A 16,878-nucleotide genomic window follows, 5' to 3' on the forward strand; every position below is an offset into this window, starting at 1 on the left:
CCTGATTCTACCCCTGATTTCAAGCAAACCACATTTCCAAATGTAAGTCCTGAAATTATGACACCTTTCCACATACCCTGGAGCACCTCATACCTATTGTATCCCCATAGCGCTCTGTTTCATTCTGGCCTCATTTCTCTTCCCCTTTACTGTTATTCTTTTTTTTTCCTTTGTTTCCATATATCTATTGCCTTCGTTTATCCATACATTAAGGTACTTATATTCTTTTACAGAGGGTATTTCCTGGCCCTGTATTATCACTCTCTGTTCACTGTTTTTGTTGAATACCATAACACCCGATTTTGTGACGCTAAATTTCAGACCCAACATATCGCCTTCCTGTCCACAAGTATTAGCCGGACGTTGCATATCACTTTGCTTGATAGCTTGCAACACAATGTCATCTGCATAAAGCAAACCTGGAAACTGCTGCTATACTACTGTACCCGCCTGATTGTATGAGAGAATAAACCTGATATTACTTCCTTCTAGCGACCTTTCCATCCTCACCACGTACATCATGAACACCAGTGGGGATAAAGGGCACGCCTGCCTCAGTCCCTTGTTGGCATCAACTTTCTCCTCTCTCTTCATCCGTTCCCATTCAACGCAAATGGTATTTTCTAAGTAAATCTCTCTCAAAAACTGTACACAATTTGTCACCCAAGCCTTCTCTCCAAGAATACCCCATATAAAATGTTGCTGTCTACGTTGTCATACGCTCCTGTGATGTCTAAAAAGGCCACACATAACAGTCTCCTTTCTACTCTTGATATTTCAATACACTGAGTAAGGGCAAATAAGTTATCATGCAAACACCAACCTATTCTGAAGCCATTCTTAAGTTCTCCCAAAAAAACATTCTCTGCCCATGCTTGCAGCTTTACCTTATTTGCTTGCATTGCTAACCAGTATATTACCGATGTAATAGTCTACGGTCCATATGAGTGAATTTTATCTTTTCTCCCCTTACCTTTATAAATTAAATTCATTATACTTTGTCGCCATCTGTCTGGGGCTTGTCTATACTTTAAGGGTTTCTTTATACTGCTTTCAACAGAGTTTCCTTACTTTTTGGGCCCAGTTTGTTAAAGAGCCTAAGAGGAACCTCATCTAGCCCTGTGGCTGTGTGCTTAGGAATTTTCTCCTCAGCTTTCTTCCAGTTGAAATTTGTCAGCACCAGCTTTTTCTTCCATGTGGTTTTATTTCGTCCACTTTCTCAAATACAACCTCATCATTGCCTTGGAAAGATTTGGCTGTTATTTTTCAGATGCAATTTAATGCAACGTCCCCTTCCAGTTTGCTTCCAACTTCATCTACGATATGTTGCTGTACTGTTCCAGACTTTCTGCCTATTAAGCTTATGCAGTTCCAAAATATTCTAGGTGTAGCTTTCTTTTTCTCACGTACTTCTGACAACCAATGTTCACTTTCATCTTTGCTTGAACCAGTATTTGAACCATAGGTTTTTTTCTCCCAGAATATTTCCCATTTTCTGGCTACTTCATCCTGCAGCAACTGCACTTTTGTTGCCTGCCCGTGCTCTTGAGATGCTTTCTGTAGTTCAGCGACAGCTTCTCGCATCTTCCTGTTGCACCAGCTTTTCATTTTCTTTTTTTCCCTCTTTCCAATAAGCATGTTGCCTCTCTTTCTGTCATAACTGCACTTAGAAGCTCCCTATACTTTTCTTCTACATAGCCCCCTTCTACTTATACTAGTGCCTCTGGTGCCACCCTATAAGAAACTTTTGGGGAAATTTCACGACTAGAAGAAAGTATTAAAGTACCCTGGTTCTACTGCTTATTGTGTAATTCAGCAGTCCAAAATTTACAAACGTAGCTTGACTGTCAGCTTTACTGCACCATCATCTGCAGTGAGGGCAAGTGACTGAGGGCATGTTGCTGACATGCAAGCTTTCTCATATCGCAAACTGACGAGTTTAGTACCAATATGCAGATACTGAAAGGTACAAGTCAATTTGTGTTGTGGTGCATACGCATTTAAACTTAGTTGTACTGAAAAGAACAGTGATAAAATTTTTATGTTAATAGCCGAGACATTGGCAAGTGTAGCAGCATAAACTAAAATAGTACATAAGACAGTTTCAAAAACTGCAGTGTACAAATCCCATTGGCGTTTGTAAACATGCTCAGCCACTTTGAACGCAGTTGTTATCAACATTTAATGTGTTCAGAGTTTCCAGCGTGCCAAGCAGCAGACAGTGAAGTTGAATATGTTGTGCCGGCAACGTTAGGACCACCAAAAATTTGTCCCCTGTGTAGTTCAGTGCATTGAATGTGGCCTTCAGCAGCACGGCGATGAGGCATTGCTGCAGTGCTTGCGCACAAGTGTGTGGTGAGCAAGCACTTTTTCGTTTGACAATAGTGTAAATTCTGTGCATTTTCTTCAATGCACCTGAACTGTAGGCTCACATGCTGCCACCTAGAGAAGCTAGCATGCAATGCATTCCAGTGCGAGATAGGACATTTTCTATTCCCACACTCGCCACGTTATAGCTAGCCAAGTGTGGCTGGCCATGCGGACTGTGCCAGACTAAGAGACTGTGAGCGGCCACTTTTTGCCAGTGTAGTGCAACTGTGTCGCACGCGACGCACAGTCGCATTAGGCTGGACTGTATCTGCCCCTTTAATGTAGCACATGGCAGGGTGAACACATACGAAGCTAAGTCCAGCAATTTTGTACCAGCAAGGAATATCAAAATAAAATGTACCTTTCAAAAATTCTAAAATGTGCTAAGTGAGGCATAGAAGTGTTATTTGATGCACAATTAATGAGCAGATCCTTTAAATTCTTTAAAAGCTTGTGCAACAACCAATTCATGATGAAGCAAATGGAGCTATCTACAAAGTCAATGTAGCAGTCAAGCTATGCAGTGTCAAGTTTCATATCCAAAAAATAAAGTGCAGCATAAATCTTTTGTTGGTCTATTAGTGCATGAAAAAAAAACCCGGTTGATTGCCTTTTTTTTTTTTTAGACATGCGAGAACACCAGACACTCAACATCTTGAAATGCCTCATGAGGCTCTCACAATGCCAAAAGCATTTATACATGTTCCTTGCCAATAGCAGGTTAAAGGGGGCCTGGAACACTTTTCTAACAAATAGAGTGGCCTCATTTGTAAAGGATGTCGTCTCACGAATCTCATGCTGCAAATTTTTTTCGAATCCTTCAACTATAAATGGCGCTACTGCACTGATGCACAGCTATCTCTCTTGTTTCACCTCTCCTAGTGCACTGGAAGTTACACAGAGGAGAAGCCAAGAGAGCGAAGCCCCGCCCGAAAGTTGAGTGTCGCGGTGGTGAAAGGGCTCGTTGCGGCACCCCTTGGCAGCTGCGGTAGACATGTCTGTGCAGCACGTCGCTGTCATCTCAGATGCCACATGCAGCTGATGCAACTATGTGCAGTGCAAAGGTGAAATTATTTTTCTGTCCTATGAGACTGCAGACATACTTCTTTATTCAACTCAAAATTAGCAATTATGTATTACTGAGAATGTTCTTAGGATCACAAAATCAGCCAATAGCATTGTTTGACCAGCTGCTTTTGATGACGACATTGCAGAAGTGAAGGCAAGCAATTTTTTCCAGTGCTTGACACAAGATTGTGAATTCACCTGCTGCATGCAGTGCAGTAATATTTGGCTCGCATGTTTACAGCAGCCTCTACGACAGAATGGCAACGTTTTCTTACTATGTTGAAAAAGTATTTCAGGGCCCCTTTCACTGTAACAGAATGTTCTAACCCAGTGTCCTGACAAGCAGCCCAAAATGGCAGCGTCCAAAGGCTGCCAATGGAATGGTCAATGTGTGATGTAGGAAGCCCAAAAAATGTAATAATAGGCAAAGTAAGACTAATTTACCTCATCTAAAAGAGTGATGAACAGTCTCCGCAGAAGGAGAGCACCACCACCACCAAAAACAGCCAGAAAAAGTCCAAGAATACCAAGCACAACTAAAAAAAAGAAAAATGTGTGAAATAACTTCAGTAGTGACACCACAAATCTCTGGTACTACATGTGTATTGCGTAATAAGTTACCATAATAATAATAATAATTCCGGAATATAAGAGGACAAAGGCTGCTTTTTCATGCCAACACCTGAAAGAAAAATGAAGTGCCCCCTCAAGCTATCTTAGTTTCACTTGCAACTATTCTGGTCACTACAAATATAACCAGCCCTGACAATTACAAAAATGAAGATATGCCAATGCAAAATAAAAGATCAAGTTCACTCTATTCAGGAAAATTCATGCAAAGTGTCCCTTTCTCCCACTTCCCTTTTTTATGTTTGTAGGAAAGAGCAAAAGCCTATGAGCTAAGAATTAAAAACACATAGTTGTTCACATGATGAGAGCATGAGCGATGATTAAAAATGCAGACTGTCCAGCAATTAAATACCAGCAATGGAGATCAACTAAGAGCAATATCAATGAACACAGGTTTAATGATGGATCCAGATACCTACTATCGATTGGAAGGTCACATTGTAGCAAAAAAAGGAACGCAAGCACGTGTCCAGGATTGACAAGTTGACTCTGCCTTGCTCAGAACATGTGCAGATAAAGCTTTCCGAGTCACTTCTTTCACCACAGTGCTACTTTTCAGCTGATAGTTGGTGTTTGTGTTATTTTTTTTCATTCCTCGCCTGACCTTACAATTCGTGAATCCTTATGAACTCGTTCAGCTTTCTGTAACTTTAAAATAACCATATATTATCTGTTGCACCTTTCACCAACACTTTCATCCCGAAACTTCACAATTAATTCTGCGTAGTTAATGCAATATATAAAGACATGCGAACTAGTGCCTTGTACCATAAACAAGTGTAGCTTCCATTCAGAGTGACACTAGAGTTCGTGAAATGAAAATTGCAAGAACCAATAGTTTCTGAGCTTGCATTCAACAAACTAATTGGCAGTACAGTGCCATATTAAAAGGGAAGAAAAATATAGCAAAAATAAAAACTCTGCACCATATACAAGATGTTCCCTTGCTTACATAGACCAGTCAACAATACATCCTAAGGTCTTCAAAAACCCACATAAAGAAACAAAGGCATGCTAAACTATTGAAGTTATTGCAGACATACGGTCGTAATCTGCTTTTGAAAGCTGAGTTAAGATGCCGAAGTGCCTCAAACAAGACAAGAAAGCTGAAATTGTGCACCCCCTTTAGCACTGTATGTGTCTTCTACTTAAATTCTGGGGTTTTACGTGTCAAAACCACAATATGAGAATGAGGTACACCATAGTGGGGGACTCTGGATTAATCCTGACCACCTGGCAGTCTTCAATATGCACCTAAATCTAAGTACATGAGTGTTTTTGCATTTTGCCTCCATGAAAATGTGACCACCGTGGTTCGGATCAAATCCACAATCTTGTGCTCAGCAGCACAATGCCATAGACATCGCACTACCATGGGGGGGGGGGGGGGAGGCATGCAGTTCCTACTGAAAGAGCAGGCACGACTAACATGAACAGACAATGGAAGAGCGAATCACTAGTTGCGCAACCAAGTAGGTGCATTATGAAGGAACACAATCCACGAAAAGGAAAACAGGTTTCTGCATCGTTACCCATGCAGACCAAATTTAATTCACATAAGGCTCAGAATGTAAATGTGTTCAATGAAGGAGGGGGCAGCACACACGCAACTGCATTTTGACATTGAATAATGAGGCCAGATAATGTCAACAAAGGAGTGGCCGCCCATGTGTGCTTGCTACTTCACGAGACTGCCGGAAATGAGCAAGTCCTGCACTTCAGTATACTCAAATTATGGAGTGACTGCAGACAATACACATTGACAAAGAGAAAAACAGCATTTTACTGAATTGTTACAGACAACTGGTTTAGTATTTGTTAAATGAAAGGTTACTAGTTCCTAAGAAAGAGGAAGAAATAAAAATGCTTGAATAAAAAGCATTGAGCACCTTAAATGTGGCAAGACAGCAGTGTACAGTGACTTGAACACTTAGAAGATGAATGTAGGTGCAATTCCATCTTGTCTTGCTTTTCGTGATGCAATATAATGCTGCCAATCAAGCTACTTTCTTCAATACGAAACAGAGCCAGGTGAAATACAATGCAAGCACCACCTTAGCTATCAAAATCGCTACGTCCTAACTTGTCCTAACACGGGAGCTAGCAGCAAAACCAGTTCCTGCACAAAGCAAATGGCAAAGAAAATGAGGCAAATTTTGGGCAACGTCCAAAACGGCTTTCCTCGTTTGCCTTTATTAGCATGACGCTAGCAACTAAACATCTGACACTGAAAATATATATGTATATAAGATGCTTACATACATAACGAGAGAACAAAACTTGCAGATTTTTTCCCCGTTTTATTCAACGTGGTAAACGCACGTGCGGACGTCGGTATTGATATTTTAAGCTATCTGTACCAGCCAACTGCAAACAAGTCCGCGAATGACAATTCGCATACACAACGTTAAATAAGCACTAACAGGATTTTGGCTGCAATTCAGTTATATCGCGGATATGATAGCCAGACTAGAAATAAGCTTGGGCGTCATGGCATTGCGCTATGAGCACAATGTTCTCTGGCATGAGCTAAGGAACTTCATTAATTTCGCACAAGCTTTCGACGACATAATTTAGAAATATAGGGTTTACGCTTAGCGCACCTTCGCATGGTTAAGAAGTTTCAAACATTGCTTGCTGCTGTCTTCCTAGTTCGTTTCAGGTACAACACGCTTGCGCGCGGCACGAACTGACACTTTTTGAAAAAAGTATGCTTCATAAGTGCGAATAATTTGAGGTAAAGCATGCGCGCGCCTCACGTATCGGTACATGACTCACCGATGGCGCGAGTCAAAGCCATATTTTCTTCTTGAGTCGTCACACCCACACGATGTCCCAGTTAGCTCTTTTTTCGACCGCCTGAAAGTATAACAAACCGACGTCTTTTCACACGTTCACGACAAAGCCAGCAAGTATGGCCTAGATATCACGATAAACGTAAAATCAAGGTAGTCTGCAAGCTCAGTGGCCCGCTGACTGAGCTATCGCAAAAACGGTGTCCTCGATCGCTTGTTGCTACTGCGGCAGTTTCGTTTGACAAGAGCGCTGAAATAAACCGCCCGAATCGAAACAAGCTGCTTGCCAACGTCACGTGCTTGCCTACAGATGCTAATAGTTTTTCAAATGTCCTAGCGTGCGCTAAAATGTCACTGAGCACGACGTTAACAGTACAGTGAAACAAAGTCGTTTTACAAGCAACGTCCCGAAACACAACACTACAGCACGGCGTGCACTCACAACACAAGCGCGAGGTATACTGCCGCAAATGTCTGCAGCCTTCGCTTACCTTTGACACGCACATCCGCCACAACGCGGATAAGGTACAACCATAAAATAAAGAACCAACTGATTGAGTGCAGCCGAGCGGCTCAGCATCCAGCTATCATGAGTCAACTACACGACATACACGAGCTGCGAGCACAGTCGCTGCAAGTCGTCACTGTTGTCACGTTGAGGTTAGCGAGGGCCCCTAGATATATGGCGCGAATATTGAGTACCGTCACGGTACCGTAGCAGAAGTACCTAGACTGTCTGGACTTCCCTAGATTGACTTCCTACCATCCGCGCCGCCGTCCCCTAGAACTTAGTCACGTGAGACTTGAAAGCTTTCATTCTTGCGTTTTTACACAAAACTTATGTAAAATTTATTTTGTTGCCCAAATCCATACGTCCTCCACAGTGTCCAATTCCTTTTACCCATACTTGGCACTTATCGCCACAATACATGGCGCCACGAGACGTTCATTTGAGGGATCGCCAGTCGTTTGTGCGCAGGCGTGAGCAAGAGCGAGCGCGACAGAGAAAATCTGGGGGCTTTTACTCTTTAAATATATGATTCTGCCTAGGCACTACGGAGGAGGTTTCTTAGCGCGCGCTGTACGAGTTTGTCCCCCAGACATGCCGGCATTACGGAGTGCGGTCGGTGCGGTCGAGTTTTAGCGTCCTCGATCACCTGCAACGGTGCGCACCGGGGCGCCTTGGTGCGCACTTTCATCCTCGATCAACCGCACCGGTGCGCACCGACCATCCTCGACGCGCGACGCGCGCGCGCACAGCCGACTGCAGAACCGCAGACGCTCTGGCCCGATAGCTGCGGGCAACAGAGTTGACGGAGTTAGCTAGTGGAGATGTCGGCAATGAGAAAGGAAGCGCTAGTAGTTGCCGCAATCGATGAGCTTTCTTCAAGTTCGTCTGACAGCGAAGACGACGTACATGCTGATCGACCTCGTCCAAAAACAATGTGGTGAAGAGCGAACGAAAGTGGACAGATTCGTTGAACGGGTCGTCAGGATTAATTATAATATCCATTGGTGTTCGCTTACAAGCAGGTATGTCGGAGCACGCCGTTTGACAAGGTTCGAGCTCTTGGCGCGGATGCTCAGCACCTGCAAACAATAAAATGTGCGCGCGCGCGTGTTCGCGCACGTTTTGCGCGCCAGGGATAAAGTGGCGCTGCATGCAAGGACCCTGCACGGGGTGCAGTTTTGTCCTCGATGTTGACCCTCCGCAGTGCGCCACCACCGCGGTGCAAAGCGCACCTTTTTGGTTTCGGGGCAACCCCGGGGCAAGGTGATCGAGGACGCTATTCGTTACACTCCGCCGCTGGCTGCGCGCGCGGTGAGGCAGTGAGCACGGACGCCCCATTTCTTGATCGCTGTGTCTGAAGGGGCAAGGTTCTGACTGGTGTTGTGTAAATCGCGGGTCGCTTTCTTTCGTCGCGACGATAGCTTGGATTCTTTTACGAGCATTTCTCCAAGAGGGCACATGTAACTGGCAAACGGAGGTTTCAGGAGAACACCTGAGGTTATAATAAAGCAGGCGGCGCAGGATCTCCAGGGCACCCAAGGGGTAGCGGGGGGATCAAAGCTGGAAGCAGGGCGGCTCGAGGGTTGGGGCCGCGGAGGCTGATAGCGTGCCAGCCCCAACCCATGGACCAGTCCGGCTTCTGTGGTGTCCCCGTTGCCGCTTTGGTGTCCTGAAGGCGCCGCCAATAATGTGAAATAATGACAGGTTGTTACAGTTAGTAACAAACACTATAGAATAAATGTAGTTACGTCCAGCCGCCAACTTGTGACGCAAAGTTCATCACTACCGCGCCCCGGCCGCGACTTCTGCAACACCAGTCAGAACTTTGCCTCTGAAGGTACGTCGGACAGGCTTTCCGCGCCTGTGGCGCTGTTGCTGAGTCAGACATCGTCACCGACGGCCTTTCAACCACTTCCGTTCAACCGAGGTCGCTAAGGCGCTTTGCCTTCTAGATTTTCAATATATGCGGCCCAGGCTCTACTACGGTCGCTAGTGCTCCCACATAAACATCTGTGATGTTATTTAAAAGGTAAATCGCCGCAAGGCGATTTACTACTTAACAACATTACTTAACACATTAGCTACTTAACAACGCCGGCAGCCAGCGTCCGAGCGTAAAGAAACTGGACTCTCCTCCGCAATGCCGGCACGCCTAGAGACAAAAGCCTACAACACGCGCGAAGCAGCCTCCTCCGAAGTACCTAGGGAGAGCCATATATTCGAGAAGCAAAAATCCCCAGATTTTCTCCCTCGCGCCCGCTCTTCCTCGCGCCTGCGCACACACGATTGGCGATCCCTCAAATTAACGTCTCGTCATGGCGCCGGCTGAGGAGAAGTCCACTACCGCCCGCTTGACAGGGGTACTCTACTACTACTCTACTATTCCTCACCGGGCGTTTAAGGCGAAGTGGTCTTGATGAGTTTGCACTAAATGTGTGTGGTCTAAGTGAGGCGCGTAGCCAGGATATTTTCTCAGGTGTGGGGGTTAGGTTCCATCATTCCCTAAGTTTCCCATGTCTGGTGCATAATAAAGTATTACCTTGAGCAAGCCCTTGGTCCTGAAAGCATGTACTATGCAGTACTTGTCTAGGGTGGGCGTTGGAAGGATATGCACCTTTGTACCTTTGTTCATAGGCGACGAGCCAGGCATGAAAGGGAGCAGGGTGCCGGCTGGAAAATTTTCGGGGAGAGTTGAGAACCATAGAGCTCTGGTTGCCCATAGATATACATGTCCTGGCTGACTGAATGTTGGTGAGCCTTTTGCAAAGCATAGCCTCTGGCTGTCTCACACGCTGCAAGATTCCCATATTAGGTGGCTCCCTCTGTTCTCATGTTATTTGAATGGAAAAAGAGAGATGCTTTCTATCATAATTTTCAAAATGTCTGTCACCTCTGCAGTGGTCACAGATGGAATAGCACTTCATGCAGCACATTTGTGCTGTCTTTGATGAGAACAACCTTATGGAGAATTTTAATGTACTGAAGCAATGCTGCTTGCCATTTTGGAGCAACTTCTGGGATAGTGAAATTTGACATAAACCAGGCACATTATTCTGGACTTTATTACCATATGGTAACAGAGTTTTACAGTACTAATAAGTTTCATGCAACTATATTAATCAGTTGTGCACTGAAATACTTGTTGGTAGCACACCTCAAGATGTTTATGGTACTGAAAACTTACCTGGTACACTGCGCAACATCACCCTTCTGTAGCGACATATGCAGCTTCTTGACCTAGTGGTTCACCCACTTGGCAATGGTATTTAGGCATACATACTTCTCTGAAGCCATAAGCAATCAATGAAGTATTCTTGTGAGAATACATTGCTTTGCAACATGGAAAGCTTGATGTGGTGCAGAATTTTTATTTTTCTAGGTTCACAATTCACACTCTGAAAAACTTATGGACTATCACAGATGTAAAAACAAGAAATCCTAGAGGTTGCTTCTGGAATGTGGCTGAAGTATAAACAGAAACAACTCATCAATAAAAAAAAAAACAAGTTATGAGCACTGCTATATGGCTGCTTGTCTGTGTGGAAAGAAAAAAAAGGACAGGACGCAAAAATGTATGTACATAACTCAAAAAATCTCAACCTAAATAGTTGGTGAATTTGTCAAGTCCGAGGTTTTTTGGCCCGTTTGTAGTGTACAGAACCTCATACACAGAAGAGCTAAATAGCTTGACATCAGCCTTATTTCTACAGTTGCCACATAGATTTGTGCTTTGACCGAGTGACTGTCACACTGACAAAGCACCAACACACGTATTTACATAAGTCTGACATGTTCACATGAGTAAGTTGAAGGTTCTGTTAAGGCTTGTAAGTCACAAGAAACAACTACATATGGTAGGATAACATAACCAAATGTACCAGACTACCTTTTAGACATTCCCGCCTTTCACAAATAAAGTTCAATACATTGAAGTATTCCCACAAGACCCAGCATAAAGTTGATCTAAGCATGTCAGAGGATTGTATAAATAGGCCGCAGACTGTAATTTGTACTTGATGCAAGGCACAGATGTAAAGCCATATGACCCCTCAGCATATAAACAGTCTTCTCACACTTACATTTGGAGCACACGCATCACTCATTTATTAAAGAGACATTTTCATTTATGAAACCTATGCCATATCATTTGACATAAGACAGCACACGATATGGGAACAGTTAAGCAGTTACTCACATGCATTGTACAAAAACCTATATGCCCATGACCATCAAAATGGACTGCAAAGAAATGCAAGTGTAAAAATGGCAGTTCCATTTGGTTCCCAAAGAGCATTGCTTGCTGTGCATGCAGAGTATACAAAATATGGCATTTTTGTAACACTGCTGCAGCAGCATAACATCTTGCCTGAACTCTTACTTCTTGCTTTGGCAGCAGTCCTGTTCAAGGCACAGCCCAGCACGCACAAAAGTTATTGCAGGGTGTATAAAATGTAGGAGGGAACTATGTACATAATTTTTCACAGTTTCATGGTGATTCACTGTGAAATCAATTAGGACATGGTACCTCTACGGTCCACTGAAGAGCAAGAGTATTATGTACAAGAAATATCTTGCAGTCTAAGAGTGACAGGCAGTCACGTCTTATAGATGTCAATATCGGCGGGTGCAGATGGCTCAGAAGTCCTCCTGGTGTTCTTGAGCTCATTGATGAAGTTGTTACGCACTGCTGTGATCCCAAATGAGTTGGGCAGACGGTCAAGGCCGTTCTGCAGAATGCGCTCCACCTTGGTCGGAAACATGTCAGTGCAAGTCGCATCCCCAGACTTCTTTACATCTATAGCAATGGGCTGCACTTTGGTGATCTCCCTCCTTGTTACCCTTGGCCTGGAACAAAGAAACAAGAGCATTACTAAGGTATTTACTTGAAGTGGTCATTATAGTCCAAAGTGGCTTCATTATAGAGAGGTAAACAAAACATTAGTGCTGGTTTCTAGCCCCTTCTTGGGTTTCTACCATCACTCTAAGACATAGCAACATATTCCTTCAATGGGGGCATGGTGGAAATGCATGCTGCCACCGCTGAAAAGAAGAGTACACCAAAGCTTTGTTCTATTTGACATTACATTCACATCAACCCACAGAACGTGTAATTCACAGTGCCACAGGAATGCTTTCAAGGCTTCAGCGGAAGGGAATAGATTGACTCCCAGGTGTCCACAGATGTGAACATCAGCAAATGTCCAGTCCGATCCAACCGTCAACGCTACGTTGATGATTGTTTATGCATAATCAAGCATTGTGCTTTGGAAGCTTTTGCCACGCATCTAAACAATCAAGCAGATTTCATTCAGTTCACGGTTGAGATGGAGACAGACCAGAAGCTGCCTTTTTTGGATGTATTGGTGAAACGAAGCAATAGTGCACTTTCTTTCAGTGTTTTCAGAAAGAGTACACACACTGGCCGGTACCTGAATTTCTTGTCTGTGCACCCTGACGCTCACAAGAGGTCAGTAGTTGCCTCCCTGTTGGGCTGTGTGAACCGCATTTGCACGAAATCTGAAGGCCTAAATATCGATGTGCAGACAATCCAGAAAGATCTTTTGACAAGCGGTTACCCCCCTGCATTCATGAATGCTGTGGAACGCCATTTGTTCAACCTTTCCAAGCTAGCTGTGCCCCTCCAAAGAAACGCACTTCCATTCCTTACGTGCCCAGGATAAGCAAGACCTTATCACGAATGCTGCATAAATATGATGTTGAGGTGGCTCACGTTCCTGTGTGCAAACTGAGGCATGCACTCGTTAGTGGGAAGGGTAGACTGTTGAAAGAAGCCTTTCCTGGCGTTGTTTACAAGATCCCCTGAGTGGATTGCGATTGCGTCTACATAGGGCAGACGACGGGCAACTTTAAACAGCAGCTGTGCCAACATCAAAACGATGTGGATAAGAGAAGAGTGGTTTCAAATGCTTTGGCAGAGCACACAGCAATGACTATGCACAATATTGACTGGATGAAATCTAGTCTAATTGGCCAGGAAAGAAACTGGATTTCACATATTTACCTGGTGTCTCTCGAGATACAATCAACAGAACACATGCTCAATTGAAACAAAGGGACCCTCCCCCCGTCTTACGCGCGGTGCTTGCGCCACATACTAAAACCTGTGTAAACAGGCACTTCAACCTTTTTCGCCCCATTGTGGACAAGGCTTTCGTAGGGAAGCCGGAACGTGTTGTCTTTTAATAAGTTTTAATTGGTCGGTATACGTCTTTCTTTGTCGCGATCAAATTAGTCTTGCGAATGCTACAGAAAAACGAAATTCAGTTTGTAGACATATTAAGCTCTTTACTTATTGTCATGCCCTTGGTTCTTCTGAAGCTCTTTGTTTGTCACATTATTTTGCAGGTGATATATAGAAGACATGAACAAGTTTGTTGAAAATGAGGGCCATCTAAGAATTTGCAAACATCACTGTCTTTGTCAGCGCTTAAAGCAGAATTAGCAATGAGTGAAGAATGTTAGGGCAATGCTTTACATTAGGTGAAATTTGCACCTGAACAGCAGGAACGTTGAAGCAGCCAGTAGCAGTGAGCTGATGACAATGAGACCAACAGAGCCCCACTGAGAGTACTCGGGCAGTTGAACAATGGTCCTCAGCAACTTGACTGTGCCATCCCTCGCTTCAACACGCTGAAAGCAGACAAATGGTTGAAGTTCTGCTTCACCATCACAAAAGCAAAAGCAGGCAGGCTTACCGTTTCTTGCCAAAAGAGTGGCAGCACACCTTCTGCAACTCGAGAAAAGGGCCTGTAATAAAATTAATTTATTGCTATAGTAACATGTTTCTGGAAAGTCAAGTCATGAACTTCTCTTCAAGTTCTTTCCTTGCTGATGTAGGGACTCTGAATAGGATTTCTTTGTTACTGTTTTTTCTGATAATAATAAGGCTTGCCCTTCAAGTCTTCATACTTTTATGCAGGGGCAGTGCCAGAATTTTTATTTTGGGGGCAGAGCAAGATTCTCGATTTTTGTAGGGGTTGCAGGAGGGAACTCGATCACTAATCAGCACTTCGTGGTGGTATGAAGGTGGCAATTGGATGACAGAACAAAATTTTAGGATGGACCAGATGCTCACGCTCAACCCCTTTATAGCCGCTCTGCTTTTGTATTGTCTGGCGCAGTGCCATGGGTGTTGTCAGATTTTTGCACAGGATTGCACAGTATCTTGAAAGCCAGTGCACTCCATGTTCGACACTGCTTAATGCTGGGAAGTGTGGAACAGCTGAAGTAGGTTGAGGCATGAGATTCACGCTTCAGATTGCCACAGTTCAGAAGCCCACACAATCATCACGACTATAGGCAGGTTTTGTAAAATAGTATTTTGCATCACTGCATCAGGTTGACTTATGTAGGTGCCATGGACATGGTTAAAGCAGCGATATTAGCAGGCGTTCTAGCGCTTGGAAATAAACAAGAGAAATTGTTAGCATACCCAAGACCAAACACTCGCTCCAAGACGACGCTCACTTGTATCCGACCTCGAACATTAACGGTCACACCAAGTGTCTGCAGTGAGAATTAAGGTAAAAGGATATTTGTTTTTACTCCATGAAATTTAATATCGCCTATACCATAACTTACAGGTTCAATGTGGAAGAAAAACTGATGTCTTTTGGGATCTGGGTTCATGCCATCAACATCAGCTCGATAGGATGAATCAGCATACAAGAAATGAGGAAATGAAAGCACAAGTGGAGCACCTGCACAAAAGACATAGTGCCATCAGCACGTAATAAAAATATCTTCTGTGAACTGGAACGGCATAAATGCACCATCTCTTAGATTTTCTTCAGCTACACAAGAAGTCATTTGGATTTGCAAGATGTTTTGATAATACATATCTTCTCTAAACATTGCCTTATAACACAAAAAACCTTGTTGGTCCTGTCTGTCACATTTTAGCTTTCATGAATGCAAAGAACTTGCCCACACACCACTTGATTCGATAAAGTAGTAAAGAAAAATATACCATATTTGCACGAACATAAAACGAGATTGTTTTAAGGGTTACCATCAGTTCGAAGAATCACTTTGTAACATAATATATTATATATTTTTATCATGGTATTTACACACGCACTCATTTATTTCAACTTATTGGTGCACATACAATTGCTGCATTTACTGCACATTCACATTACAAACACGATTAAGAGAACTCTAACGAAAATGTAGTTGTCAAAGTGGTTATACAATGAACATGTATAGTATGCTTCATGTTTCAGAGAGAAGGCACAAGGAATGGGCCTTTAAAGTGCTGTACCAGTTGGGCTGCAATGAAGAACGTTGGAACAAAATAATGAAATGTCACAGCGAGTTAATAAAGCCAAATACATGCCTTGCTTGCAAGGACCAAGGTTTGCTCCCCCGTCAGGCAATGTTCTGCCAGCAGCGAAGCATTCATTCTCACTTCGCAGTTGCCCACTGTCAAATGCCGTGGGCCCAGCTATGAAGCGCTTCACTTTCAAGCCCTTGAATGATTCGTAGCCTACATTTTCTGTTGGGATTGACCTGGAGGTTCAAAACAAAATTTTCATAGCATAATTAGTGTTAAAACATAATATATAGAAGTGGTAAAAAATTAAAGGTAGAAACCTGCAAATGTCCGGGATGAAGACAACTTGTTCATTGCTCTTTGACAGGGGTGGCCGAATATGTCCAACTAGAAAATTTTAAAAAGAAAAATCACAATGAGCTATTAAGACATTTACACACTGGACATTCTACGTGACTCTTTATTTACCCTATGGTTGTAGGGTTTCAAGACCACATGCAATGACACCATAACTTTATTCAATGCTGCTACACTAATCCAAATTCATCTACTGAGCGCAAAGAGAAAAAAAATTTTTGCCTGAAGGGCAAAGCATCGAAAGTGGTAACAAAGTACCATTGGCATAGCCAGAATTTTCTTTTCGGGGAGGGGGCACCTACTTGACTGAGTACAGGGAGGTACATGAGGGGGAGGAGGGACTGGACAGGCCACATACTAACACAAAAGTTTCGGGGCTTACCCTTTGCACCCACAGCATACGGTGCCAGAGGTGCGATATAATTTTATCGTGCTTGGACTTAATCATCACAGTGACAGCAAAATTCGCCTGGAGTGTCTCTGGTGGACACTGGAAAAATTTGGAGGACGCTTAAGCTTTGCCTTTAAGAGTGGAATGTGATAGCGTTCAAAGACCCCTTACTGCTTTTCATGCTTCCTGACAACTGCAGCTTATGTAACCATAACGTTTATCGGGAAATGCTGGCTGCGAACGCTATGCAGGAAGGCGAGCTTTCTGGTAGAAACGCGGCCTCTTGCGTGGGTCGATCTCCTGTTATTGTTTTGCACTTTTAATATTTCAGTCTGAGAAGGGCTAACATAAAGGACATGTGCTGTTGGTGTTTTTTTTTCATTACATTTATTTGTCTGTGGACTGACGTTCTGAAAATTCCGAGGAATAACTTTGTAAAGAATGAGACAAGGTATGAGCA

General features: G+C 43.5%; 2 protein-coding genes across 6 annotated transcripts in view; both read right to left on the bottom strand.

Annotated features, from left to right (window-relative positions):
* The window catches only part of LOC142578828 (scavenger receptor class B member 1-like), a 32,123-nt gene extending 24,583 nt beyond the window's left edge, over positions 1–7,540 (bottom strand). The window contains exons 1-3 of one of the 2 annotated variants that reach the window (XM_075688448.1): positions 7,355–7,540; positions 6,847–6,927; positions 3,883–3,974 (exon numbers count right to left, since the gene is read on the bottom strand). In XM_075688448.1, coding sequence (XP_075544563.1) covers positions 3,883–3,974; positions 6,847–6,868 — 114 coding nt within the window. In that variant the 5' untranslated portion in view covers positions 6,869–6,927; positions 7,355–7,540. The remainder of the gene's footprint in view (positions 1–3,882; positions 3,975–6,846; positions 6,928–7,354) is intronic. The other variant, XM_075688449.1, reaches the window with a different exon arrangement.
* A 3,186-nt stretch (positions 7,541–10,726) lies between these two features.
* The window catches only part of LOC142578829 (scavenger receptor class B member 1-like), a 90,473-nt gene continuing 84,321 nt past the window's right edge, over positions 10,727–16,878 (bottom strand). For all 4 annotated transcript variants that reach the window (XM_075688452.1, XM_075688451.1, XM_075688450.1 and 1 more), the window contains 7 exons: positions 15,991–16,057; positions 15,734–15,906; positions 14,977–15,095; positions 14,828–14,901; positions 14,091–14,142; positions 13,889–14,025; positions 10,727–12,219 (listed from right to left, as the gene is read on the bottom strand). In XM_075688452.1, coding sequence (XP_075544567.1) covers positions 11,970–12,219; positions 13,889–14,025; positions 14,091–14,142; positions 14,828–14,901; positions 14,977–15,095; positions 15,734–15,906; positions 15,991–16,057 — 872 coding nt within the window. In that variant the 3' untranslated portion in view covers positions 10,727–11,969. The remainder of the gene's footprint in view (positions 12,220–13,888; positions 14,026–14,090; positions 14,143–14,827; positions 14,902–14,976; positions 15,096–15,733; positions 15,907–15,990; positions 16,058–16,878) is intronic.

The sequence above is a fragment of the Dermacentor variabilis genome, chromosome 4 (assembly GCF_050947875.1).
Source record: "Dermacentor variabilis isolate Ectoservices chromosome 4, ASM5094787v1, whole genome shotgun sequence".
Classification (NCBI taxonomy): domain Eukaryota; kingdom Metazoa; phylum Arthropoda; class Arachnida; order Ixodida; family Ixodidae; genus Dermacentor; species Dermacentor variabilis.